This window comes from Lithobates pipiens, unplaced genomic scaffold (genome assembly GCF_037356315.1).
Source record: "Lithobates pipiens isolate NorthernLeopardFrog02 unplaced genomic scaffold, aLitPip1_a1.2 Scaffold_10, whole genome shotgun sequence".
NCBI classification, from domain to species: Eukaryota; Metazoa; Chordata; class Amphibia; order Anura; family Ranidae; genus Lithobates; species Lithobates pipiens.
The window spans coordinates 53136940-53162294 of record NW_027507686.1 but is presented as its reverse complement, the minus strand read 5'-3'; the positions used below and the strand labels follow the sequence as shown (position 1 = coordinate 53162294).

General features: G+C 42.2%; 1 protein-coding gene and 1 long non-coding RNA gene across 2 annotated transcripts in view; one reads left to right on the top strand and one right to left on the bottom strand.

Annotated features, from left to right (window-relative positions):
* LOC143930570 (polycystin-1-like protein 2) overlaps positions 1-25355 on the top strand; it is a 189505-nt gene that overhangs the window by 89214 nt on the left and 74936 nt on the right. Inside the window, exons 25-33 of the mRNA XM_077455002.1 lie at positions 808-909; positions 5012-5190; positions 7731-7877; positions 8047-8246; positions 9111-9334; positions 10610-10820; positions 16643-16871; positions 21576-21804; positions 24456-24552. Coding sequence (XP_077311128.1) covers positions 808-909; positions 5012-5190; positions 7731-7877; positions 8047-8246; positions 9111-9334; positions 10610-10820; positions 16643-16871; positions 21576-21804; positions 24456-24552 — 1618 coding nt within the window. The remainder of the gene's footprint in view (positions 1-807; positions 910-5011; positions 5191-7730; positions 7878-8046; positions 8247-9110; positions 9335-10609; positions 10821-16642; positions 16872-21575; positions 21805-24455; positions 24553-25355) is intronic.
* The window catches only part of LOC143930573 (uncharacterized), a 56989-nt gene continuing 38390 nt past the window's right edge, over positions 6757-25355 (bottom strand). Inside the window, exons 2-3 of the long non-coding RNA XR_013262798.1 lie at positions 9127-9323; positions 6757-7895 (exon numbers count right to left, since the gene is read on the bottom strand). This is a non-coding gene — a long non-coding RNA (uncharacterized LOC143930573). The remainder of the gene's footprint in view (positions 7896-9126; positions 9324-25355) is intronic.

Here is a 25355-nt window from a genome sequence, read left to right as displayed (position 1 = left end):
GATAGGCAGGGACAGTGTGTTCTTTTCTCAAGCATCTTAACGTTAAAGTGGTGTTGTGTGCCTCCAGCACAGTATACACCTGTATCTACCCTTTATTGTTGTTTTTCTCTTAATACAGGCATCTGCAGGAGTCAGTGGGTGTTGTGTGCCTCCAGCACAGTATACACCTGTATCTACCCTTTATTGCCGGTGTTCTATAATAAAGGCATCTGCAGGAGTAAGTGGGTGTTGTGTGCCTCCAGCACAATATACACCTGTATCTACCCTTTATTGCTGGTGTTCTCTAATACAGGCATCTGCAGGAGTTAGTGGGTGTTGTATGCCTCCAGCACAGAACAGTATACACCTGTATCTACCCTTTATTGCTGTTTTTCTCTAATACAGGCATCTTCAGGAATTAGTGGGTGTTGTGTGCCTCCAGCACAGTATACACCTGAAGATACCCCTTATTGCTGGTGTTGTCTGTTGCATATCTTGCATATTAGCCTTTAAAATTAGCACTTTTGATTTCCAACATTCGAGTCCCATAGACTTTAATAGTCTATGGGATAGGGTTCTAAAGTTCGTACAGATTTTTGGTCCATTTGAAGGTTCTGGTGCGAACCGAACCAGGGGGTGTTCGGCTCATCCCTAATAGTTGGTAAGGCTGAAAAAAGACACCAGTCCACCCAGTTCAAGCTGTAGTGTGTGAGTGTGCTTGTGTTTATGTCAGTAGTACATTGTATATCCCTGTATGTTGTTATCATTAAGCTGCCAATCTAAGAGTTTTTCAAAACTATTATTATTCTTAATATGTCTTTAACCCAGGTGAAGGTTATAGCTCTTGAAGATAATGATCCATTTGCTGAGTATCGATACCTAGTCACGGTTTTTACTGGTCACCGCCGAGGTGCTGCTACAACTTCCAGGGTATGTGCTGAAGAAATGAAATCTACAAAAAAAGTCAATTCACCCACCATCTCACATTTTAGATTTCCAAAATAAAGACTCTATAGCTTAGTAGTGGTCAAATTTCTTGATATGGGGGGAAGGCTCAATTTCAGCATCTGACATGTCCAAAGGGCATGCGCCGTAGACAGCGGTGCCTGTCTTTCGGAAAATATCTCCTAAACCGTATAGGTTTAGGAGATATTTCTTGGACCTACAGGTAAGCCTTAATCTAGGCTTACCTGTAGGTCAAAGTTGGTTGTAAGGGTTTTACAACCACTTGAATGTAATGCTACAGAATCTTTCAGAGACTGCAGACAGGTGATAATTAGAGACTACAGACATGCAATGGGTGGTAATTTGAGACTGCAGACATGCTGCAGGAGATGATCAGAAGCTGGAGACATTGTTATAGAAGTTGTTGGAGACTGCACACATGCTATAGAAGTTGTTGGTGACTAAGTTACATGCTTCAGGAAATAGTCATCATAAACTGGAGGCACATTACAGCAAACTGCTAGAGATCACTGCTATAACAGCCCTTTGAAACATCATTGGTTCCACATTTGTTCTCCCTATAGCCAAGTTAACATGACTTGTGCTACTGTTGATATTTCTCTCCATTATAAAAGATCACAGAAAAAAAAAAAACATAAAAGGAGAAAAGAAACGGATAGCATAAAAAAAAAGATGTTTCCTTCACTGACTTGAGAAAGCTCCTAGCTAAGGAAAACTCTACCTAAGTCTACCCTAAGCCTCAGGTAGGGTATAGATCATGCAGCCAAAAACGAACGTCAGTAACCTGCAAACTTGACCTTCGGAAGATTTGCCCCCCCTTCATGACCAGGCTATTTTTTACTTTTTTGCCACTGCGTTACTTTATCTGAGAATTGGGCGATCATGCAACGCTGCACGCAAACAAAATGTTCCCCACAAATAGAGCTTTCTTTTGGTGGTATTTTATAACCACTGGGTTCTTTATTTTTTCCGCTATAAACTAAAAGAGACAAAAATTTTTGAAACACAAACCATATTTTTACCTTTCTGCTATAAAAAAATCCAATAAATTCATGTAAAAAATGTGAATTTCTTCATAAATTTAGGCCAATATATATTCTGCTACATATTTTTGGTAAAAATCCCAATAAGTGTATATTGATTGGTTTGCGCAAAAGTTATAGTGTCTGCAAAGGATGGTATATATACTGGAATTTTTATTAATTCTTTATACTAGTAATGGTGACAATCAGCGACTTATAGCAGGAATTGCGGCGGACAATCGTACACTAACAGACACTTTTGACACTTTGTAGGAACCTGTGACACTAATACAGTGATCAGTGCTAAAAATATGCAGTCATTGTAGTAATGACACTGGCTGGGAAGGGGTTAAACATCTAGGGCGATCAAAGGATCATGTGTGCCTAACCAGTGTTTTTGTGTTTACTGTAAGGTGTTTACTGTAAGGTGCTTTCACTAAGGCAGGGGTGCCCAACCAGTGGCCCAGGGCCACATGTGGCCCGCGGAGCCCTCTGATGTGGCCCGCGACCTCCTCCTCTGTTATGGAATAAAATACTGTTATTAATAGTAAGTTTATTACTAACATCCCAGTGTATATATGGGCATATCTGTTCTGCAGTGGTTACTGGGCTGCTTTCAAACTAATCCACAGGTGCAGAGCAGTGCACCTGGGGGTTACCTGCACTGAGCCATAGGCCCCTTTCACATGGTCAGTCCAACCCAATTAGACCCTCCATTCACCTCTAAGGAGTAGAAGATATAAATGGATTTGTGACCGTTTACAAACGCCTACCTCCAATCCGATCCGCAAAAAAAAAAAAAAAAGTAGAGTGGGCTCTATAGAGTGGGCTGCCATGCACCCGCTCCGCTCATTGTGGCGGTTTCCAAGTCGCTTAGGTGGCCCTTTCTCTTCAAAAGGTTGGGCACCCCTGCACAAAGGGATGTGCTAGTTTTTATTCCCTTTGTAGGGAAACAAAATCCACCACATCTCCGATGACAGGACAGAACTCTGCCTTGTTTACATAGGCAGAGCTTCGTCCTGTCTGTCTCCTCGCCAAATCAGCGGGTGCCGGCGGTCATCCATTGGCCAGCACCTGTTTATCAGATTGTTCTGTGTCTAATCACAGTACAACCGGTGCACCCCTTACCTGGAAGTGCCAGATCACATACTAGGTATGTGATCTGGCACAGGAGAGCCACTTTGCCACCGTATAAAGGTTTTATGCGTTCAGCAAGTGGCCTTTGCCCAAATGCAGTCCCACTCTATGCAAAGCTGACTTAGTATGCAGTGCAACAGGCCATGCAAACAATCCAGGAACTAGTCCTTGTGTGAGTTATCTCTGCCTCCTGCATACAGAAATATCTCTACTGAACAGCTATATAGCAGCACTGCAGCTTTGTACACGGATGGTAATGTGGGGACAATGATAGTAGGGAAATGAGTGGGTATTAGTAATAAAAGATGCAGATTACACAGTCAAAACTCTGACATTTTGATGAAATACTACTCAACATTTCGTTTTAGTTCATCATACATCTCCCCGATGCTGAAGGTAGATCAGTTATAGCTCAAATATTTGGAAATCCCTATAATATATTTCATCAGGGGCATAACTATAGGGGGTGCAGCAGGCACGACCGCAACTGGGCCCTGTGCTGCAGGGGGCCCATGCAGCCCCCTCTACATATGGCCGGCAGCAGCATAGGCAGCTAGGGGTACCAGTGCACCATGCACACAGGTGGCTGGAGGTGGAGGGTGACTAGCAGAGCTCCATGCTCGACTATCGCACTGGCTGCTCTTTAGTTGTGCATTCCCCGCATGACCTGTGTCCTCGGCCGGCTCCTCAGAGTACCCCTCCCCTGCTCCATGCATTGCCGCTCAGTCCGATGTCTGTTCTCCCCAGCCAGAGTCCTGCCCCCCCCCCCGAGTCCGGCCCACACTGCACTGCATACTTCTCCCGGGTAAACAAACTTTAAGCACACAGATGCAGTGCAGCCCTAAGAGAGCCCCCCGGAGGACACTGCAGGCTTGTCTGCCAGCCCCCCTCCTCCCCCGTCATACACAGTTGATGAAAGGTCTTTCTGGGAGATATGCTGATCACCCGTCCAGCACACTGGATGGAGCCCAGGCCAACATGGATGAGTGCGTGGCCTGCAGCTTGGTCATGGTGAGTGAGAGGACCCCATCCCCCACACACCATTAATTACCCCCTCCATCTCCCCCTGGGGACAGGGGCCCCTTCTCACGTGGGGACAGGGACCCCCATCTCCCCTGGGGAAAGGGACCCCTTCTTACCTGGGGGCAGTAACTTCATCTGCCCTGGAGAAAAGGACCTCATCTCTTCTGGGGACGGGGACCCCATCCTGCCTTGGGACAGTCCCCCAATGGGGCACCTAAAAATAAAAAAAAATAATAAAAATAAAAATACTGATGCCAGTGGTGGAACTATAGGGCTCACAAAGTTTATACCTGTGACCACGCCCTGGAGTTCCACCACTGGATTCGGAGGGAAGGGCCCTGGCTAGGGGTTCAGGGGGGCCCTTCATGGTTTCTTGCATCGGGGCCCTGAAGGTTCTAGTTACGCCACTGTATTTCATGATATAGATAGAGAGGGAAGGATATACGTGGGCAATGTTTTTAATTATGTCTGCAAAGGTATGTTCAATTTTGCATGTAAGATTCTCTAAATCAGTGTTTCTCGACCTCGTTCCTTGAGCTTTGAGGAATGGTGGATTGATCTCCCACCTTCACTGATCACCAGTGCAAGCGGATAATTTCCCATTACTTCCAAACTGACCATTAATGTTAGAGTGGACACTAGGTACCCTACATTATTTATTCTTACTGTATATTAAAAACTTTCATCTATAAATAAATCACTCTAATGTATCAAGAGCTGTAGGCATCATTCTTTTTAGCAGGGGTTCCCCAAGAACCTGAAAATTATTTCAAGGGTTCCTCAGGAGTAAAAAGTTTGAGAAAGGCTGCTCTGAATGTTCCCAAAACAAAATGAGTGGTTTGGGTTAAGCTTTTGTTTAAAATATTGGAGTTTTTTTCTTACAGGTAACTATGACACTGTACGGTTCTGATGGAGAAAGTGAGCCTCACCACCTGTATGATGCAGATGGCGCTGTGTTTGAACGTGGAGGGTCTGATATCTTTCTGCTCACAACTCTGTTTCCACTAGGGGAGGTGCAGAGCATTCGACTTTGGCATGACAACTCTGGAGCCAAGCCCTCATGGTAAGAGTAGCCTTTTTTAGATATAAAAAGTAAAGTGCATCAAATATTATAGTCCCAATAGATCACAAAAGCTGTAAGGAAGTATGTGAAGAAAACTTTGCAATCCACTCTCCTTTCTCGTGATCCTCCTCCTGCATGTGTACATCCTATGCACTCCTTCACCCTTGTGGTAAACCAAGCTGCTCGCCTTATATTAAGACCTTGCGTATATAAAGAGGTCACACAAGCTAATGCCCCTTTAACCACTTAGCGCAAATCGCTGTCATTGTACATTGGTACTTTGGCGCTAAATACCGGGGTTATGGCAGCAGCTAGCTGCCATAACCCCTGTGTTTTCTGAAATGGTGGGCAGTGCGCTTTAAGATAAAAGTGGCCTCTGCAGTGGACTTGCTGCAAGATCACTTTCATCGGGGATGGGAGAGGGCACCCCCCCTCTCGCCGCGTTACTGTCGTCTCCGCTGCTTTCCCCATCGCGTCCTCTCCCCTGACAGGCCTGGAGCCGAGTGAGGGAAAGATGGCCCCCCGCTCCGCTCCATAACATTGAATGGCAGAAGCGTTGTCAAACGTTGCTTCCGCTCAATCGTCTTAAAGGAGAATTTTTTTTTGCAAAAAATAAAATAAAAAAATGACATTTAATATTTTTTATTTATTTTTTAAGTGTAAATGTGGGATCTGAGGTCTTTTTTGGCCACAGACCTAACATTTAAGAGGTCCTGTGATGCTTTTTTTTATATTACAAGGGATGTTTACATTCCTTGTAATAGGAATAAATGTGACCCCCCCCCAAATTTTTTTTTTAAAAGCACTGTGTAAAAATAAAAAATAAAAAGTAAAATAAGAAAAAAAAATACAAAATTTAAAACGCCCCATCCCGTCGAGCTCGCACACAGAAGCGAACGCATATGTAAGAGGAGCCCGTATATGAAAACAGTGTTCAAATCACACATGTGAGGTATTGCCACGATTGTTAGAGCAACAACAATAATTCTAGCCCTAGACCTCCTCTGTAACTCAAAATATGCAACCTGTAGAATTTTTTAAACATCGCCTATGGAGATTTTTAGGGTAAATGTTTGTTGCCATTCCACAAGCAGGCGCAATTTTGAAGCATGACATGTTGGGTATCAATTTACTCAGCGTAACATTATCTTTCACAATATAAAAAATATTTTTTTATAAAATTATAAATTTTATAAAATTATAAAAAAAATTGGGCTAACTTTACTGTTGTCTTATTTTTTTAAGTAAAAAAAGTGTATTTTTTCCCCAAAAAATTGCGCTTGTAAGTCCACTGCGCAAATACAGTGTGACATAAAGTATTGCAACAAGCACCATTTTATTCTCTAGGGTGTCTGGAAAGAAAATATAATGTTTGGGGGGATTCTAAGTAATTTTTCGAGCAAAAAATGTAAAATGATTTTAACATGTAAACAACAAATGTCCAAAAAGAGGGTCAGTCCTTAAGGTAAAATAGAGAACCGCCTCAGCACTCACCTGTAATCCAGCTCTCAGATATACATTAACACCATGCACCATATACTGTATATGAAAGACAAGAAACTGGGATAGTGCTCACTGATAAATTTAATTAAAATAAGCAAGGATTAAAAACACTTACTGGGGTGGATTTATTAAAGGACAGGGGACTGTGCACTTTGCAAGTGCAGGTGCACTCTTTTTTCTTAGTAAAGCTTCACTCGATAAATAACACTCAGATGCAAGGAAAATGTAACAAAAAATGTATTTTTGCATTCCGTCATCCATTATTGGATGGAAGGTGCCACAACCCGATACTGGTCTCACCAAAGTCTTTTATTTCTATTTTTCTCTGCACATCCCACAAAAGGCTCCTCCTTCTAATGAAGAGCTCTCTCTGCACATCCTGCAAAGACTCCTCCCTCTAATGTAGTGATTAAAGTTGAGCTCTTGGCAAATAAAGAAACACAAATTAATGCAGCTATGTAATCATTGATGCATCACTAAATTTATTTTTTAAATGCAAGTAGTGTGAAAACCATCATTTTAACTGGCATCAGCTTCTTGCAGGAGAGCAGGGGGAAAATACAACACAAGCAGTCAAATCCGTTGATGTGCAGACAGGAAGAATGCTGATAGAAGGAGAGATCAGAGTGACAGGGAGATGATCTCATCATTGTACTGCTTCTCCAATTCTTTTACTGTCCAGTCATAGGCTGGACCATGTCCAAGGTGACCTCTGGGTTGATTGATGCTGGCTATCAGACTGAGAACACCCAAAACAATTTGGGAGAAATCTCTGGATTGAATTTTAATATTGCAGCAAAATATGGGTTTGTTACTTTATCTTTAATGGGCTTTTCATGTTTAAATTATTATGTCTGGAGTTATGCTTTAAGCCTGTTAGAGTAAAATGCGTTAGGGGAAGGCATCTGTGTGGAGTGTGCTCAGAAAAAAAAAAAATCCTTGATGGTACTGGTATCAGAATGCATCATCTTTCCTTTTCAAGAATGAAATGTCGTACTACCAGTTCCTGTCCTCATCTAGTGATTCTTCCTTTACAGGTATGTGAACAGGGTCTTGGTACATGACTTAGAAATGGACAGAAAGTGGTATTTCCTCTGTAACTCCTGGCTTTCTGTTGAGGTTGGCGACTGTGTGTTGGATAAAGTGTTCAGTGTGGCCACAGAAGAGGATATGAAACAATTCAGGTAGCTCCATTATTTCACCTAATACGCAAGCAGAAGCAACAGTGTAAATTATACTTCATTATCATATACAACAAACCTGAGTTCACATTCTATTCAATTAAACATTCATTATGTTGTTGATATGTCAGATACATGTGTGCTATGATAATTCTCTCTCGTCTTGTTACAGCAATCTGTTCTTCATGAAAACATCTAAAGGGTTCCGTGATGGCCATATCTGGTACTCTGTTTTCAATCGCTCTCCCAGAAGCCCTTTCACCAGGGTGCAAAGAGTGTCTTGCTGCTTCTCCCTGCTGCTGTGCACCATGCTAACCAGCATAATATTTTGGGGGGTACCCACTGACCCAGCTGAGCAGAAGATGGATTTGGGTAATCAAAGAAGAATGATAAAATATAAAGTGACTGTGCATAAGACCTTATCTTAAATAAACTCAAGCAAGCATAAAATGTACCCCATACTCATTCACATGGGGGGGAGGCTGGGATCTGAGGGCCTCTTTGTTAAAAAGGGCTTACAGATTCCAATAAGCCCCACCCGAAGACCCTGACAACCACTAGGCAAGGGTTGCCGGGAAGAGGCCCTTGTCCCCATCAACATGAGGCAAAGTGCTTTGGGGTGGGGGGCGCAGAGACCCCCCGCCCCAAAGCACCCACCCCCCCCATGTTGACGGCATGTGGCCTGGTATGGTTCGGGGGGGGCTCACTCGTCCCCTCCCTTTCCTAGCCTGCTGGGCTGCATGCTTGGATAAGGGTCTGGTATGGATTTTGGGGGGGGACCCGCATGCCATTTTTTTATTTTGACATGAGGGGTCCCCTCCAAATCCATACTAGACCCAAGGGCCTGGTATGGACCTGAAGCGGGAACCCATGCTGTTTTTTTTCACAAATTTTTTTTTTTTAGCCGGCCATTCTTTTTTTTTTTACATTCAGCGGGGAAGCCCGCTGACAGCTGTTGACTCATCGGTTGTTAAGGATGCGGCGGTCGGCTTCCCGGCCACCTCCTTAGCAACCAGCTATATACAGTGTAAAAAAATAAATTAAAAAATGCTATATTATGCGGGGAAAAAGTCGTCGACCCTTTCCAAAAACACACAGGCACAAAAATGCAATGATGTGAACATGTTCCATAGGAACCCATGTTAAAAAATTTCCCTGCATTTCTGCAAAATCCATCAAAAAACACATTAGTGTGAATAGAGCCTTACAATGTGATGTTATATTCTATAATTAAAGGTAAGATTGAGTTCACCTGGCAGGAGGTCATGATCGGATTTGAGAGCTCCCTGCTGATGTTCCCCATCAATCTCCTAATTGTTCAGATCTTCAGACACATACGACCTAAACAGACAAAGGAATCCGAAAAGAAAGAAAAAGACTGTACTTCTGATACTGCCATGGGGTCTTCATCCTCACCACTTGTCTCCAGCTCCACTCTCACTACAGAGGCTGTTTTAAAGGTATGAACATTACACAAAGTAAAATTGTATTCCACAATTTCAAATTTAAAAGGTTACAAATCTCTGCCATTAGTCAATCTACAAAGTGATATGTATTACAAGTCAAACTTATGCTCACTATACTATATTTCTAAGAGACGTAAGTACAGGAATGTTTAATAAAATATTTTTTATATAGCATTGAATCTCTTAGCCCTTGTACACACTGTCGAAGATTCCGACAACCAAATACTCCGATGGATTAATTCCGGAAGAGGTCCGGAAGTGATGTTGCATACACACGGTCGGACTAAGTTGTTGGAAAATCCGATTGTACATAACGTGATGACGTTATTTCGTTACGACAGGACTACATTCAGGCTAGTAGCCAATAGCTTTGGTCTAGGAATTTGATCTGAGCATGCGTGGCACTTTGTCCGTCGGAGTAGGCTACACATGATCGGAGTATGTACGATAGGAGCATTTTGTCGGAAAATTTTACCGGCAAGTTGGAAAACTTGGTCCGTCGGATATTCCGACAGAAACAGTCCGATGCAGACCACACACAGTCGGAATATCCGACAAAACGGTCCGATAGGAAACATTCCGTCGGAATCTCTGACCGTGTGTACAAGGGCTTACACATAACAGTTATTATATTTCCCTACCATATTGCTATTATGATGTTACAGTCAATATTATGATGCAAGGTAGGTATTGGGGTGTCAAAAAGTTTTCATTAACCGCTTTAGGTATTGTAAGTGTATATCTCTTATGGACCAAAGCAATTTTTCCACTTCCGTTATGGACCTGTTTATAATTTTTGTCAAAATTTAAGATAATGGAGAAATACACACAGTACATCAATTTAATTATGACAAACAATGCATACTTTTGGGCATTATTGTCTGTAAAAAAATAAATAAAAATTCTATGCAATCTATAGACAAAAAGAATGAGGTTTATGGTACATGTGAGCATTTGCAAGTGAAAAAAAGCATTTTCTTTATATTGCACATTGGTTTTGCAATACTGAAAAAATTACAAATAAAAGTAATTAAAACTATAAAAATGTAAATATGAATGGTTACAAAAATAAATAGAAATCAACAGAAAAATAATAGCTGAGGTGAGAAGGGAAAGAAGGAGCTGGTTATAGTTAACTAAGGGTTAATAAGGGATGAAATAGGAATACATTTTACTTTTCACACTTTCAGTGAATATTGTATAACAATATCAATTTACAAGTATATTTTAATTACAGTGAGTTCTATTCCTCTATTCCTTTACAAACAGGACATCAGGAGAATTGCCAACTCTTTGTTTAAAGCCCAGAAGGCTCCATTGCCAGAAATGAACTTTGGGAATTCAGCTGATATCAATAGACTTCTGTCTCTGGTTGAAGACATCATCCTCAAGCAAAATAGAGTTACCCAGGAATTTTATGATGATAGTAAAAAGAAGGAGAGGTCCCTGAACCTCAGTTTGGGCTCTGTAGACTTGAACGGTATGTTGCCATTTTGCCTGACCTAGAACTGGACATATAAGCATGACTGGATGTCTGAGTACAATGGATTTGCATATGGATGATGACTGCACTGTACCTTGTGTGTATGTGTGTCAGTGTGTAGCCTAAAGTCTAGCTTCAGTTAAAATGATCTCCATGGTATTGGACCATTTATTTGGTTTAGCTGACCGCAACTTTCATTTAGAAGAGAAAACTCTTACAATTATCTTATATTTTATTCTGCACTCTAAACCACATAGCGCATTACGTCTGAAATGTGTCTGGAGCTGGAGAAGGAAGGACAGTGCTGCATATATCAACCCCCAGACTGTATTTTATTGGTCATCATTGAATTTCGAGAAGGGTCTGGGGACCTTAAAATACCATCCCCCTTGTCTATCAAGGGGTCTGTGTGGCTTGAAGTCAACATTAAGGCTTACAGGTGTAACAGGCTTTCTGATAACCTGTCCTGCTTCCATAGTCTACATAGATAAGTGGAGATGACACCTACGGCTACAGCCCCGGGAGCAGTTTTGTTATCCACCCCCAGAAGTTTGGAGGCCTGTTTAATGGGGAAAAATATAATTACAACAATAAATGTATTAAAGTTAAAGTGGGGTACCCCTTAAAAAAAAAATTAAAAGTCAGCAGCTACAAATACTGCGGCTGCTGGCTTTTAATAATCGGACACTTACCTGCCCCAGGGTCCAGCGATGCGGGGGAACGAAGCCCCCCCTCTCGTTCCCCGCTCTGTTCACGGAGCCGTCATGCATACTGTGGGCACCCGGCTGTGGCTTCACAGCCGGGCACCCACTGCGCATGCGCGAGCGGCGCAGGGCGCCGTGATACGCCGTACAGTCACCTGGGACACGTGACAGGTCCCAGGTGAATGTGCGGCGCAAGGGGAAGTGATGTCACCAGCCCGGGCAATGAAGAAGGCAGACTACGAGGGACCCCCTAGCAACCGGTATTTAGAGGTGAGTAAAAAATTTTTTTTTTGCCAATTATTTTTTTTTTCTTTTTTTTATGAATTTTAAGCAGCTTTTCATTTTTTGGTGGCAACACCACTTTAAGTAACCAATCAGGTTGTTTTTAAACAATATGAATATATCAGTATAGTGTTTGGCTTTATATGTTATTTAGGGAATGAAGCTGTGACAAGCAGTATAAATTAAAATATACATCAAGGACCAATTGTATTGCCTTCAGTCCATCCATTCTATTTTCCTTGGTCAGATATTCTGAAAAAATAAGGCAACAGGGAAGGTGTTAACCCTTTTCCTTGCTGAAAATGTATGAGTAATGCCCCATACACACGGTCGGAAGTTCCGATGGAAAAAGTCAGATCGGATTATGTTGTCCGATCGTGTGTGGGCTCTATCGGACTTTTTCTGTCAGACTTTCCGATGCACAAAGTTTGTGAGCAGGATCTAAAATTTTCCGACAACAAAATCCGATCGCATAAATTCCGAACGTGTGTAGACAATTCCGACGGACAAAGTGCCTGCATGCTCAGAATAAACTAAAAAACTAAAGCTATTGGCTACTGGCCCATTTATAGTCCCGACGTACATGTTTGACGTCACCTTGTTCAGAACAATCGGATTTTCTGACAACTTTGTGCGACCGTGTGTATGCAACATAAGTTTCAGCCAAAATCCGCCGGAAAAAATGCAATGAATTTTATTGTCCAATTCCAACAGACAAAGTGCCCGCATGCTCAGAATAAACTAAGAAACAAAAGCTATTGGCTACTGGCCCATTTATAGTCCCGACGTACGTGTTTGACTTCACCTCGTTGAGAACAATTGGATTTTCTGACAACTTTGTGCGACCGTGTGTATGCAAAACAAGTTTCGGCCAAAATCCGCCAGAAAAAATGCGATGGATTTTATTGTCGGAATGTCCGACCGTGTGTACAGGGCATTAGAGTTACTAAGGTAAAATGTAACACTAGAGTCAGGGCCGTCTTTAATATTGATTGTACCCTGGGCAAACATTGTCTTGCGCCCCCCCCCCCCCCATACAATCATTACTGCTCAGTGATTGGTTGTTAAAGGTTACAGCACATCATCGCCTCACTGCCTGCACATCATGGACTGGGGAGGTGAGGGGACCCATCAATAGACAGAAAACTCCAATGTAACTTTATTTCACATTCACCACTAATGTAACAGGGATTTACACTAATCACTAATGTAATCTGGATTTACACTGACCACTAATGTAATAGGCGCATTTACAGGAAGCACTAATGTAAGGAGGGATTTACACTGTCCACCAATGTAAGGGGGACATTCACACTGGCCACTAGTGTGAATGAAAAGAGTGTACACCAAGTCCCAATGTACTGATTAGATTTACACTGACCATTGTTAGGCTTAATGATCACAGTTGTAGGCAGGACTTTCAAGCATGCCCCTTTACCTCCCCAGTGGGCAGCATTCAGCCGAAGTGATGGTGGATATGACCTCAGGGGGCATGATATACATATGAATGCCGACTCTAATTACATATCAATGCAGCCATTCTGCGGCTATTTAAACATGAATGCCGCCACTATTTACATATCAATGCAGGTTATTTACATGTAAACACAGGGTCTGCAGGTGAGTCATCTGTACACAACAATAGGCAGAGCTGAGCAGCATTAGTAACAGCTTCATGCTGAGATATTGGGACACAGCATGGGACTAAAACTTCAAGGGACAAGGGAATTTGAACTGGGATAGTTGGCAAGTATGAGGCAACTGCTTTGGGCCCCACAACAATGAATCATTGTTGTGGGGCCCAGGGCAGATGCCCCTTTTTCCCTGCTTTAAAGATGGCCCTGGCTAGAGTTACTGTGAGGATATTTCCACATAATACATCATAACCTATATTCTACATCTGCAAGATGTGAAACATTATCTTTTTTTGCAGTAGAACTGAGAAACAGCTGAATTGCTCCACTAACATTTGCCTGACCTTACATGGCATTAATATTATTATACAGGTTTTATATAGCGCCAACAGTTTGCTCAGCGCTTTACAACATGAGGGCAGACATTAAAGTTACATTACAATTTGGTACAAGAGGAGTCAGAGGGCCCTGCTCATTAGAGCTTACAATCTAAAAAGGAAGGGTCAATTGATACAAAAGGTAATAGCTGTGGGGGGGGGGGGGGGGGTGTGAGCTGATGGAAGTAAAACAGTGTTAGTTAGAAGCAGGATAGGCTTCTTTTTTCAGGGATCGTCTAAAGATGGATAGATTAGGGGACAGTCGGACAGATTGGGGTAGGGAGTTCCAAAGGATGGGAGAAGCTCTGGAGAGATCCTGGAGGCGAGCCTGGGAGGTGGTGACAAGGGAGCTAGAGAGCAGGAGGTCTTGGGATGACCGAAGAGAGTGGCTTGGTTGGTATTTTGGGACTAGGTTAGTGATGTAACTAGGGGCAGAGTTATGGATGGCTTTGTAAATTAGTGTTAGTACTTTGAATTTTATTTGTTGGGTGAGTGGAAGCCAGTGGAGGGATTGGCAGAGAGAGTTGTGGAGGACACTGAATGGCTGGTAAGGTGGATGAGTCTGGCAGCGGCATTCATTATGGACTGAAGAGAGGATAGTCTATGTAAAGGTAATCCAATGAGGAGGGAGTTGCAGTAGTCGAGGCGAGAGATGACCAGGGAATGAATTAGAAGCTTGGTGGTGTCATTAGTTAAAAAGGGGCGTATTCTGGAAATGTTGCGGAGGCTAAGGCGGCGTGATTTGGACAGGGCTTGTATGTGGGCCTGAAAGGACAGTTCGGAGTCTAAGGTTACCCCTAGCACCCTGGCATGTGGGGACGGACTGATAGATGTGCCATTGATCTTGACAGATAAGTCAGGCGAAGGGGCGCGTGGGGGAGGAAATATTAAGGACTCGGTTTTAGATAGATTAAGTTTGAGGAAGTGGAATATTAAGAACATTTGCCCTTTTAGCTTCTTATGGGGTCAATTTTAGATGGAAAATAGTAGGAAAAACTGCTTTATTACGTTTCAAAAATGTCCTTTTTTGACTAGAACACCTCTTAAACTTTGTATATTTTGTAGATGCAAAGTTTGTTTTACTTGAAGCCTTGGGGGTATATTACAATGCCTCCTAGACTGTTTTTGATACATTGCAAAAAAAACGTGAGAAAGCATTACAGGTTTAACAATAAAAATTAGAGAATGAGTTCCACAAATTTTGAAAAATTTTTGAAAAGGAAAAACAAAATTTTGACAGTGGAAGCAGCAGAGCAAAACATCTCCCAGATAAAGAAGAGCCTAGAAATATCAGCAGTAGAAGTATAGCCCCTTACTTGGGATCCTTGCATATGGTCTTCAAGCTCATCAAAATTTAGTCAGATATTATGACTAGGTCCATTTTTGAGGACTTACTAAAGTTCTGACTCTTATTAATAATATGCCACAAAGGAGCAAGATATGGAAGCTAGTTGTAAAGATCTACGTTTAATTATGGTGGGTAAAAAGCAGAATTGTAGGCAACACAAGATTCATTGATAAATATGTAAAGCTGTTTACCTAGGTTTGTTTTTGGATTAGGAATGGACTGTTTTGCAGGTAAACTACATGAAGCAAACTTTTAATAGAGTTTAATCAAGCCAAATGTGTGCACCTTTCATACTGTCCTCCTTTAGGCTTGGTTCACATATATTCAAATTGGATGCTTTTTGGAATATGTCATTTAAACTGAACTGGCTTTCTATATGTCCGGGCTGGCCACAGACCATTTTTAAAGAGTCCTGTATTGGTGCGATTTCAAGTAAAAATTCACACCTGAATTGCTTCTGAACTGGTGAACAAAACCGCACTTAAACCGCGGTTGGATACATGTGAATCGAGCCTTACAGCATTAGGGCAGACATTTATTCAGAATGCAATATAATGCTATCTAATAGACTCCCACCCCTCCGTGTAAAAATGCTTGTAAAAAATATAAAAATTAGAAGAAATAAGAAAAGGTTACTACATTACATTACACTCCAGTGTCTGCTGGTGTTTTGTTTTGTTTTTTTTGGGGGGGGGCGGCAAACAACCAGTCGCCCTGAGTGGCCGGTGGCACCTCAAACGCCACCCATCTGCCCACTGGTTTGTCTGCCAGTCGGTCCGGCACTTACCCCATCTAGGTGGCAGGTAGCAGGTGGCGGGTGACAGGCGGTGGGCTCCTGTATCCTCCCCTCCGTTATGGCAGCTTCCGCTGTGTGTCTCCTCCCCTCCTCCTAGGCATCCAATAGGATCGCCTGCCTTTTCAGCCAATCGGGTGACGGGTCTCAAGACCCACTTCGTGATGGGCCAGGAGGAGGATCAGTGTTACAATAGCGAATATTCCTTTGCTATTGTAACACACCTGGGGGGGGGGGGGGCATGGTTTGCAGTGCTTGCACCCCAAGCCCGCCCTATTTTTAAGCCTATTAGAGCCTTTGGCTCTAATCAGGTGCTTCAAAAATACAAACCCCTCATTGGAATCCATGCATCCGGCGTCCTACATGGGGGCTAGACACATGGATGGGGGGGGGTGCCGCCTGTGCACCCTTAATGGATGGGCTGCCCCTGTTACACTCTGACTTCCGGTGTACACACTTGACTTCTGTTGACTTATGGTCCCTGAATTCACAAGACATCACAAAAATTTTCTCCAATGCTGTTTTTTTTTTCTAAGCATTTTATATAAAGCATGAACATTTACTAAATAGATATACTTTATAGTGTGATACAATATCCACTTTAAATGCACCACTAAATGATATAAGTGCCTTTTAGCACAGTCATACAACTCTGGTTTTGCCCTTTTATTTTATTTTCAGAAGACATAAGGAGTCCCACTCCAGTGAAAGGACTGTGTGAGAAGATGCCTCGTGGAGAACAGAACCGCTATCTCTATCTACAACTGCAGCATGTGGAGAGGAGGCTGGAACTTCTAGGACCTCATCAATTCCAAAACTCTCAAAGTTACATCCAAGCTGTGTCACAAGTCCAGCATATGAAGGACATTTTGGAGAATCAGCTCTATGCATCTGGTTCTGTTAGTGACATGTAAGTCACAGTAAGCCAGTAATTTATTTCAGTTGATTTATAAGATATAGAAGATGCTTTATGATACTATTTACAGAAAAGCTTTATGGAGTAAACTTTAATCAAGCACATGGGAACATGTCCTCAGTCTGGTAGAGGAAAGTTCAAGAGTAACTGTAAAGCGTTATGCCCCATACACACGATCGGATTTTCCGACAACAAATGTTGGATGGGAACTTGTTGGGGGAAAGTCCGACTGTGTGTATGCTCCATCGCACATTTGTTGTCGGACTTTCCACCAACAAATGTTGGCTAGCGGGTTCTCAAATTTTCTGGAAACAAATGTTTGTTGTCGGACTTTCCGATCTTGTGTGCACAAGTCCGTCGGACAAAAGTCCACGCATGCTCAGAATCAAGTACGAGCCAGAAGCGCTCGGTCTTGTAAAACTAGTGTTCATAATGGAGATATCACGTACGTATTGTACGTCACTACGTTCATAATTGTTGGCCGACATTTGTGTGACCATGTGTATGCAAGACAAGTTGGAGCCAACATCCTACGAAATGTTGTCGGAAAGTCCGATCGTGTGTACGGGGCATAAGACTTTACCAAAAGTGTTGTGACTATTTGCAACAGAATTTCAGCAGAGGAAGGCCTCATTCACACATGTGGTAGAAACAGGTGGCTCAGCTGTGTTATTACCTTATTACCACTGAGGTTAAGCCAAACACCCCTAGTTCGGTTCGCAGCAGAACATGTGAACAGGCAAAAAATTTGTTGAACAAGTGAACACTTTTAAGGTCTATGAGACACGAATGTGAAAAAACAAAAGTGCTAATTTTAAAGGCTTATATGCAAGTTATTGCCATAAAAAGTGTGTGGGGACCCGGGTCCTGCCCCAGGGGACATGTATCAATGCAAAAAACATTTTAGGAACCGGGAGAAGTGGTTTTAATAATGCTTAAAGTGAAACAATAAAAATTAAATATTCCTTTAAATATCGTGCCCGGGGGGGGGGGTGTCTATAGTAGGCCTTTAAAGTGATGCAGCAAAATTCAATTTTTAAAGGAAAAAAATGTAAACCTACTCGTGGCTGTAATTTATTGACGGGTCCCAGCAATATAGGTGAAAATCATTGAAAAAAACAGCATGGGACCCCCCGCAGTCCATTACCAGGCCCTTTGGGTCTGGTATGGATATTAAGAGGTACCCCGCAACCAATTTTTTTTAAAATGGCGTGGGGGTCCCCCAGGCACTATATACTCTGAACAGCAGTATATATACTATACGACCTATATACTCTGCAAGAAATTGGGCCTTAGGTGTTAGTGATACCGGAACACTGAAAGCCCTCACAGTTACTCTTGGTGAGCGCAGGAACGGGCCCTGCTATGAAATACTATATCAAAAATTGTAATTACATACCCCTGTTAAACGGGCAGAAAAATTCAGCCTTTGGTGGTGTTGGTGGTGGTACCAGAACACTGTAAGCTCACACAGTTAATCTTGTTGGGTGCAGGAACGGGAACCTGCTGTGAAATATTATATCAAGATTTGGAATTACATGCCCCTGTTAACCACTTCGGCACTTTGCGATTCGGCACTGCATCGCTTTAACTGACAATTGCGCTGTCGTGCGACGTGGCTCCCAAACAAAATTGATGTTCTTTTTTTCCCACAAATAGAGATTTCTTTTGGTGGTATTTGATCACCCCTGCGGTTTTTATTTTTTGCGCTATAAACAAAAATAGAGCGACAATTTTGAAAAAAACGCATTATTTTTTACTTTTTGTTATAATAAATATCCCCCAAAAATATCTAAAAAAATTTTTTTCCCTCAGTTTAGGCCGATACGTATTCTTCTACATATTTTTGTTAAAAAAAATCGCGATAAGTGATTATTGATTGGTTTGCGCAAAAGTTATAGCGTTTACAAAATAGGGGATAGTTTTATGGCATTTTTATTAATAATTTTTTTTTTACTAGTAATGGTGGCGATCAGCGATTTTTATTGTAACTGCAACATTATGGCGGACACATCGGACATTTTTGACACATTTTTGGGACCATTGTCATTTATACAGCAATCACTGCTATATAAATGCAGTGATTCCTGGGTAAATGACACTGGCAGTGAAGGGGTTAACCAGTGGGTGGCAGTGTAGGGGTTAAGTGTTCCTAGGGGTGTGTTACTAACTGTTGGGGGCTGGGCTTTCATTTAGTGAACACTGATCTCTGCTCCAATCACATGGAGCAGAGATTAGCGTCACTAGTTGCTAGGCAGAACAGTGAGATGCTGTTTACAATGGCATCTCTCCATTCAGCCACCCCGTGAGACGATCGTGGGTATGCCCACGGCGATCGAGTCTGCTGGACCCGCGACCAGACTCACGGGAGTCCCGACCAGTACCTATACGCCAATATGCCTGCCCGTGCCATTCTGCCGACGTTCATCGGCGTGCGCTGGTCGGGAACCAGTTAAAAAGGGGCAGAAAAATTGGGCATTTGGTGGTGGTGGTACCAGAACACTGTAAGCCCTCACAATTAAGCTTGTTGGGGGCGCAGGAACGGGCCCTGCTGTGAAATATTATATTAAGATTTGGAATTACATGCCCCTGTTAAACAGGGGCAGAAAAATTGATCCTTTGATGGTGGTGGTGTCACAACACTGTAAGCCCTCACAGTTACACTTATGGGGCGCAGAAACCGGCCTTGCTATTAAATATTATATCAAGAATTTTAATTACATGCCCCTGTTAAACATGGCTAAAAAAATTGGGCCTTGGGTGGTGGTGGTGGTGCCACAACACTGTAACCCCTCACAGATACTCTTGTTGGGCACAGGAACGGGCCCTGCATTGAAATATTATATAAAAAATTGTAATTACATGCCCCTGTTAAGCCAATGGGGGAGGAGGGGTTGTTTTTTTTGAAGCACCTGATTAGAGCTTATGTCAAAGAATAGGCTTTGTAGTAGATACTGTGTACACCGCCTGCACTGTATTAGCATCTGTACTATGGCTGCATTATATTTTATACTGTGTACACCACCAGAAGTGTAGTAGACACTGTACACACTGTATTAGATACTGTGTACACCACCTGCACTGTATTAACAGCTTTACTACAGCTGCACTGTATTGTATACTGTGTACACCACCAGAAGTGTAGTAGAAACTGTACACACTGTATTAGATACTGTGTACACCGCCTGAAGTTTATTAGAAACAGTACACCACGGAATGCACTGTAGATATAGCTACTAGGCTACACTGAATGCAGAGTGTGTGTGTGTGTGTGTGTATATATATATATATTAATAATTAATACACTTCCTGCACTGACTGAATATAGATTAAACACTGAATTTATAGTCTATGCTAAATGCAGAATATATATATATATATATATATATATATATATATATAAAAAGACAGATATATATATATATACATATATATATATATAGCTATAGATGTATATCTATATATAGCTATAGATATATATCTATATATAGCTATAGATATATATCTATATATAGCTATAGATATATATCTATAGATATATAAATCAAATACACTGCAACTGAATAACCTGCCTTCTTAATCTAAATCAAGCTATCTCTCAGTCCACACCAACAACACTACACAGGGCCGCCATGTAGGCAGCCTTATATAGTGTGGGGTGTGGACTTAGTCCCCCCGAGCCACGATTGGCCAAAGACACCCTTCCTTTGGCCAATTATGGCTCTCTTAGCAGTGGGTGCTGGGATTGGCCAAAGCATGCAGGTTAGGTGCATGCTTTGGCCAATCATCATACAGCAATGCAATCTCGCAGTGCATTATGGAGCGTTCTGCGGCTTGAATTTGCCGCGAATGCCCCATAATGTTTGTTCTTCGGCGTACACCCGATGTTCGAGATGAACTTATATTCGACCCACACTTCAAGCAGCTCCTTCCTAATTACCACCCCCTCCCGACCACTCACCAAAAGTCTAACAAGGCAATTGGAGGCCACGCCAAATTTAAACTGACTTGTTGATTTTGACAGGTCGTATTGCTTTGCATTGAACTAAAAGGCAAATCTTTTTTTTTTCTCATTTTGGATAGTGTAAAGGAAGGGTTATAACCCCTGTCAAGTTGTTTTTTGCGATCTGTATCCCCTTGGAGAAGTTCCCCTTCACTTCCTGTCTCATAGCCAAAACAGGGAGTAAGAGGAAATACCTCCAAAGCAAGGAAATCCCTGGTTATCAGCACGGTCACCAGAACTGTGTCCACATTAGAAGATTTCCCTCTATTCCTGTTCTGGCGACAACTCATAATTTGGGATTTTCTTTAACTTTCACAATTTGTGATAATGGTATACAAGACAAATTTAGACCCGACAAGCTTTCTAATCCCTTTCCACTCTGTCCAAAATAAAAAATTTAAGTTTTACCTTTAGTTATACCTTAAATAGGAGTCGAAGGAGTAAAACATTGAGCAATCAAAGGTGCCATATCTGATTTGATAAGCCATTTACCAGTTTTACTGTACTGGCCATATGTACTCCCAAGCTTCTGTTGCCCGCTGTAATTCTTCTATACAGGTTATAGGAAGTGCATGACAATCGGGATCGGGGCAGAGAAGATCTCATTTGTAGTCCGGAAACACACAGAGTAGAATGGCTGCTTCTACCAAATGCTTTGTGTACTGACTTACCTGTGTTGTATCATCATTCTGTAGGTGCTCGTCCACCGCCAGTCTCTCTGAGGATAAAAAGAAGAACTCAGCCAAGGGACTGCCTTGGTGGTTTGTATTCATCGGTTGGTTCCTGGTGGCAGCGACCAGTGGCGTATCAGGCTTCTTCACAATGTTGTATGGTCTGCATTATGGGAAGGACAGTTCCATCAAGTGGCTGATCTCAATGGCAATCTCATTCTTTGAAAGCCTCTTTATTACACAACCTTTAAAGGTTAGTTTCAAAGAGATATAGTATTTCGAACAATGTGATCTTTATGACTGGTGTATTAACAGTAAAAGTGTCTCTGTTCTCTCTTTACTATCTCTCTGTCACTTTTTCATCCTAATATAACACATTACGTATTTAGTGCCATACTTTCACAGTGCAGTTTATTTTTTTATTTATATATTTTATAAATGATTAAATGTATAATTTAAAGGAAACCAGTACCAAGAAATATTCAGCTTGCTATTGCCTAGCTAAGCATTGCCATCACTGACCTCTTTTTTTTTTTTAAAGCTGACAGTTGCCTGTATACCAGGTTGATCTAATGGCTTGTATACAGTCAGTGTCACTAACCAAAAACAGGCATACAGATCTGTAAATTTTACTTTGCTGGCTCTGTGATTCAAAAGCTAATAAAGTAAAAGTCAATCAGTCAAAGTCTTGTCTTCCTGATTCTCCTCACGGCCAATTTGGAAGCTGGTTCTGAGGCAAGATTGGCCAGGGAGTCTCAGGACCCACTTCCTGTTTGGCCGGGAGGAGAAGCAACTGCCCAGTAGCTTGGAAGAGTCAGGGAGCAGCTTAACTGGCGGTCCTCTTCAGCTGGGACTTGGGCTCCCTCTTCAGCCACATCCAGCACTCCCCAGCTTGGAGGGAGGAGGAGGGGAGATCAGAGTGTCATCCCAGGACTAAGGGAAAGGAGGCCTCTGATCGCCACATCCCCGTCTGTCTCTAGTGGGGGTGGGCGAGGTGGTGATCACTGTCTTTCCTTTCGTCTCCTGTGCGGAGGGGAGGGCGTTGGTTTGCCTCCCCACCCCCAAAGTATTGAGCACCAACTGCCACTGTCAACGTGCATATATTGATATTGTCTCTCAGCAAAAAAAATGCTGCTGTCGTGACTCCTAAGAGTCTGCATACGCACTGTGCGGTTGATTTACTAAAGGCAAATAGTTGCTCCAGCGCTTAGTAAATGAGGTAAAGATTCCCTATGCAAAGAATACCCAATCACATGCAATAAAATTAAAAAACATTATTTTTTCTTGCACATGATTGGATGATGGATGTCAGCAGTCTCACTTACTAAACTCTGGAGCAACTGCAAAGTGCACAGTCTATTTGCCCCAGGGCTGGTGCTACCACTAGGCAAACTAGGCAGCTGCTGGTTTCCCTCCGTGTCTGCATGCTTCCCAGGCTGCGGCATGCAACTAACTCAGTCCAAAACGTAGTGTAATTAGAGGTGCAGTGCAGCACTGGAGCCAACGCTAGAGGAAGCAGAGCCGATGCCTCCTATATAGTGGCACCTTCTGTCGCAATGACAGGGCAAAGGGGGTGGGGTCAGGGATGGAGAAAATGAGGGCAGTAAAATGAGGTTTCGCCTAGGGTGTCAAAAATCCTTGCACCAGCCCTGATTTGCCTTTAGTAAATCAAACCCTGTGTGTAGGGATTTGAATCTTGGGAGATGTTGGAGAAACGGAGCTATCAGCAGCTTCCCCTGCAAGAATATTACAAGCCTGATGAAGGTACTACTCTGTGCCCCACTAAGGCCTGATTCACACCTATGCATTTTTAGTGTTTTTTGCATTTTGCAGATTTGCACTACAGAACGTGTTCCATAGGAAACCATGTTAAATGGACTGTAGTGCAAATCTGCAAAATGCAAAAAGCACTAAAAATGCATAGGTGTGAATCAGGCCTAAAGCAACAAAGTAAAATAAAAAAATAATACTGATAATACTGAGACATGACCTAGAGGGGGAGAGGGACATTTGAGTAATGCCTTTAAAAAGGGGATGGCACAAACAGGAAGGTAATGACTGAGGATACTGGATTTAATGACAAAGCAGTGTTTGGTAAAGACCACGTTATCAGATGATCAGCGTGCATTTACACCCCGAAAACCAGTGTTACTATTTTCTAGATTAGTTGTCATAACCATAGCTGTCACTAAAAGGTGGACACTTTAACAGAAGCAAGCATAGCCATGTGTATTATGTGCAATCAGTCCATGCAACCATATATATGCACATTGACATGAGTATTGATTGATGTCAACGTAAGATGTCAATGTAGTGCCTACTGCACATTATAAGAAATAATTTACTTCCAGCTGCTGAAACCAGCTTGGTTCCCTGGTGGTTAGAGCTTCATTGCTAACAAATATTACATATTTGGAAGCTTATATTAATAAATAAGGTGCAATTTTCCAAAGGCTTTAAAGAGGTTGCAAAGGTTCCTTTTTTATTTTCTAAATAGGATCCTTTAAGCTAGTGCATTGTTGGTTTACTTACCTTTTCCTTCAATTTCCCTTCTAAATGTTTTTTTTTCTTTGTCTGAATTTCTCACTTCCTGTTCCTCCTCAGTCAGCTTTTCAGTAAGCTGTTCTGGCTGACTAAACACCGCTCGGATGATGGTGTGAAGTTTGCTGAGGAGAAACAGGAAGTGAGAAATTCAGACAAAGAAAAAAAACATTTAGAAGGGAAATCGAAGGAAAAGGTAAGTGAACCAACAATGCACTAGCTTAAAGAAACCTATTTAGAAAATAAAAACCAAAGCTTTACAACCCCTTTAAGGGAGGGACAGCTGTTTTTTCTCTTCTTGTTAAAACCAAGCGAAAAATAATCCAGTCTGATTCTTAACAGCTTGCATTTATTATGTTTTAGGTTCTGGGATTCGCTGCATTTTTTGCACTAGTTCTTAAGAAAGTAGAACCAGAAGATGAAGAAGAAACTGCTCTCAATGGAAACTTTTCTGCACCAGGTATCTCAAAAAATCTATCTTACCAGAGGAAGCAAGGTGTATTATTAATAATACTTCAAGCAATATAGTATCAGTATAGTAAAAAGGCATATTTTAAGACTGAGAATTTAAAAACTAGAGGAAGGAATGAAGCAGCGGTATCGGCCATGGCAGGTAGCTAAGTGCTTTTTGTTATGCTGTTGGGGAGGAAAGAAAAATTACAGGTTGGCACTTTTCATTGTGCATGCATTCATAATGATGGAGAATACCATTGTAGATAATGTACTATTTCCAAGAATACTTTTTATTAGGAAAAATGTTATATGCAGTGCTTGCCACGGTTTTGGACATGCGATTTTGCAGCGATTTGCATTTTTTTCGTTTTTTTACACTGTATATAGTTGGTTGCTGAGGAGCGGGCCAGGAAGCCGTCCACCACGTCTTTAACAACCGATTAGTCATCAGCTATCACTTCCCCACTGAATGTAAAAAAAAAGAATTGCTGGCTAAAAAAAAATATTGTGAAAAAAAAAAACAGCATGCCCCCCCCCCCCCCCATGTCCATACCAGGCCCACGTGCCAAAAAAAAAAAAAAAGGCATGGGGTCCCCCCCAAAATCCATACCAGACCCTTACCCGAGCATGAAGCCCAGTAGGTAGCGGCCCTCCTCCTGAACCATACCAGGCCGCATTCCCTCAACATGGGGGGATGGGTGCTTTGGAGCAGGAGGGGATCTGCGCCCCCCATCCCAAAGCACCTTGCCCACATGTTGATGGGGACAATGGCCTCTTCCCGACAACCCTTGCCCGGTGGTTGTCGGGGGG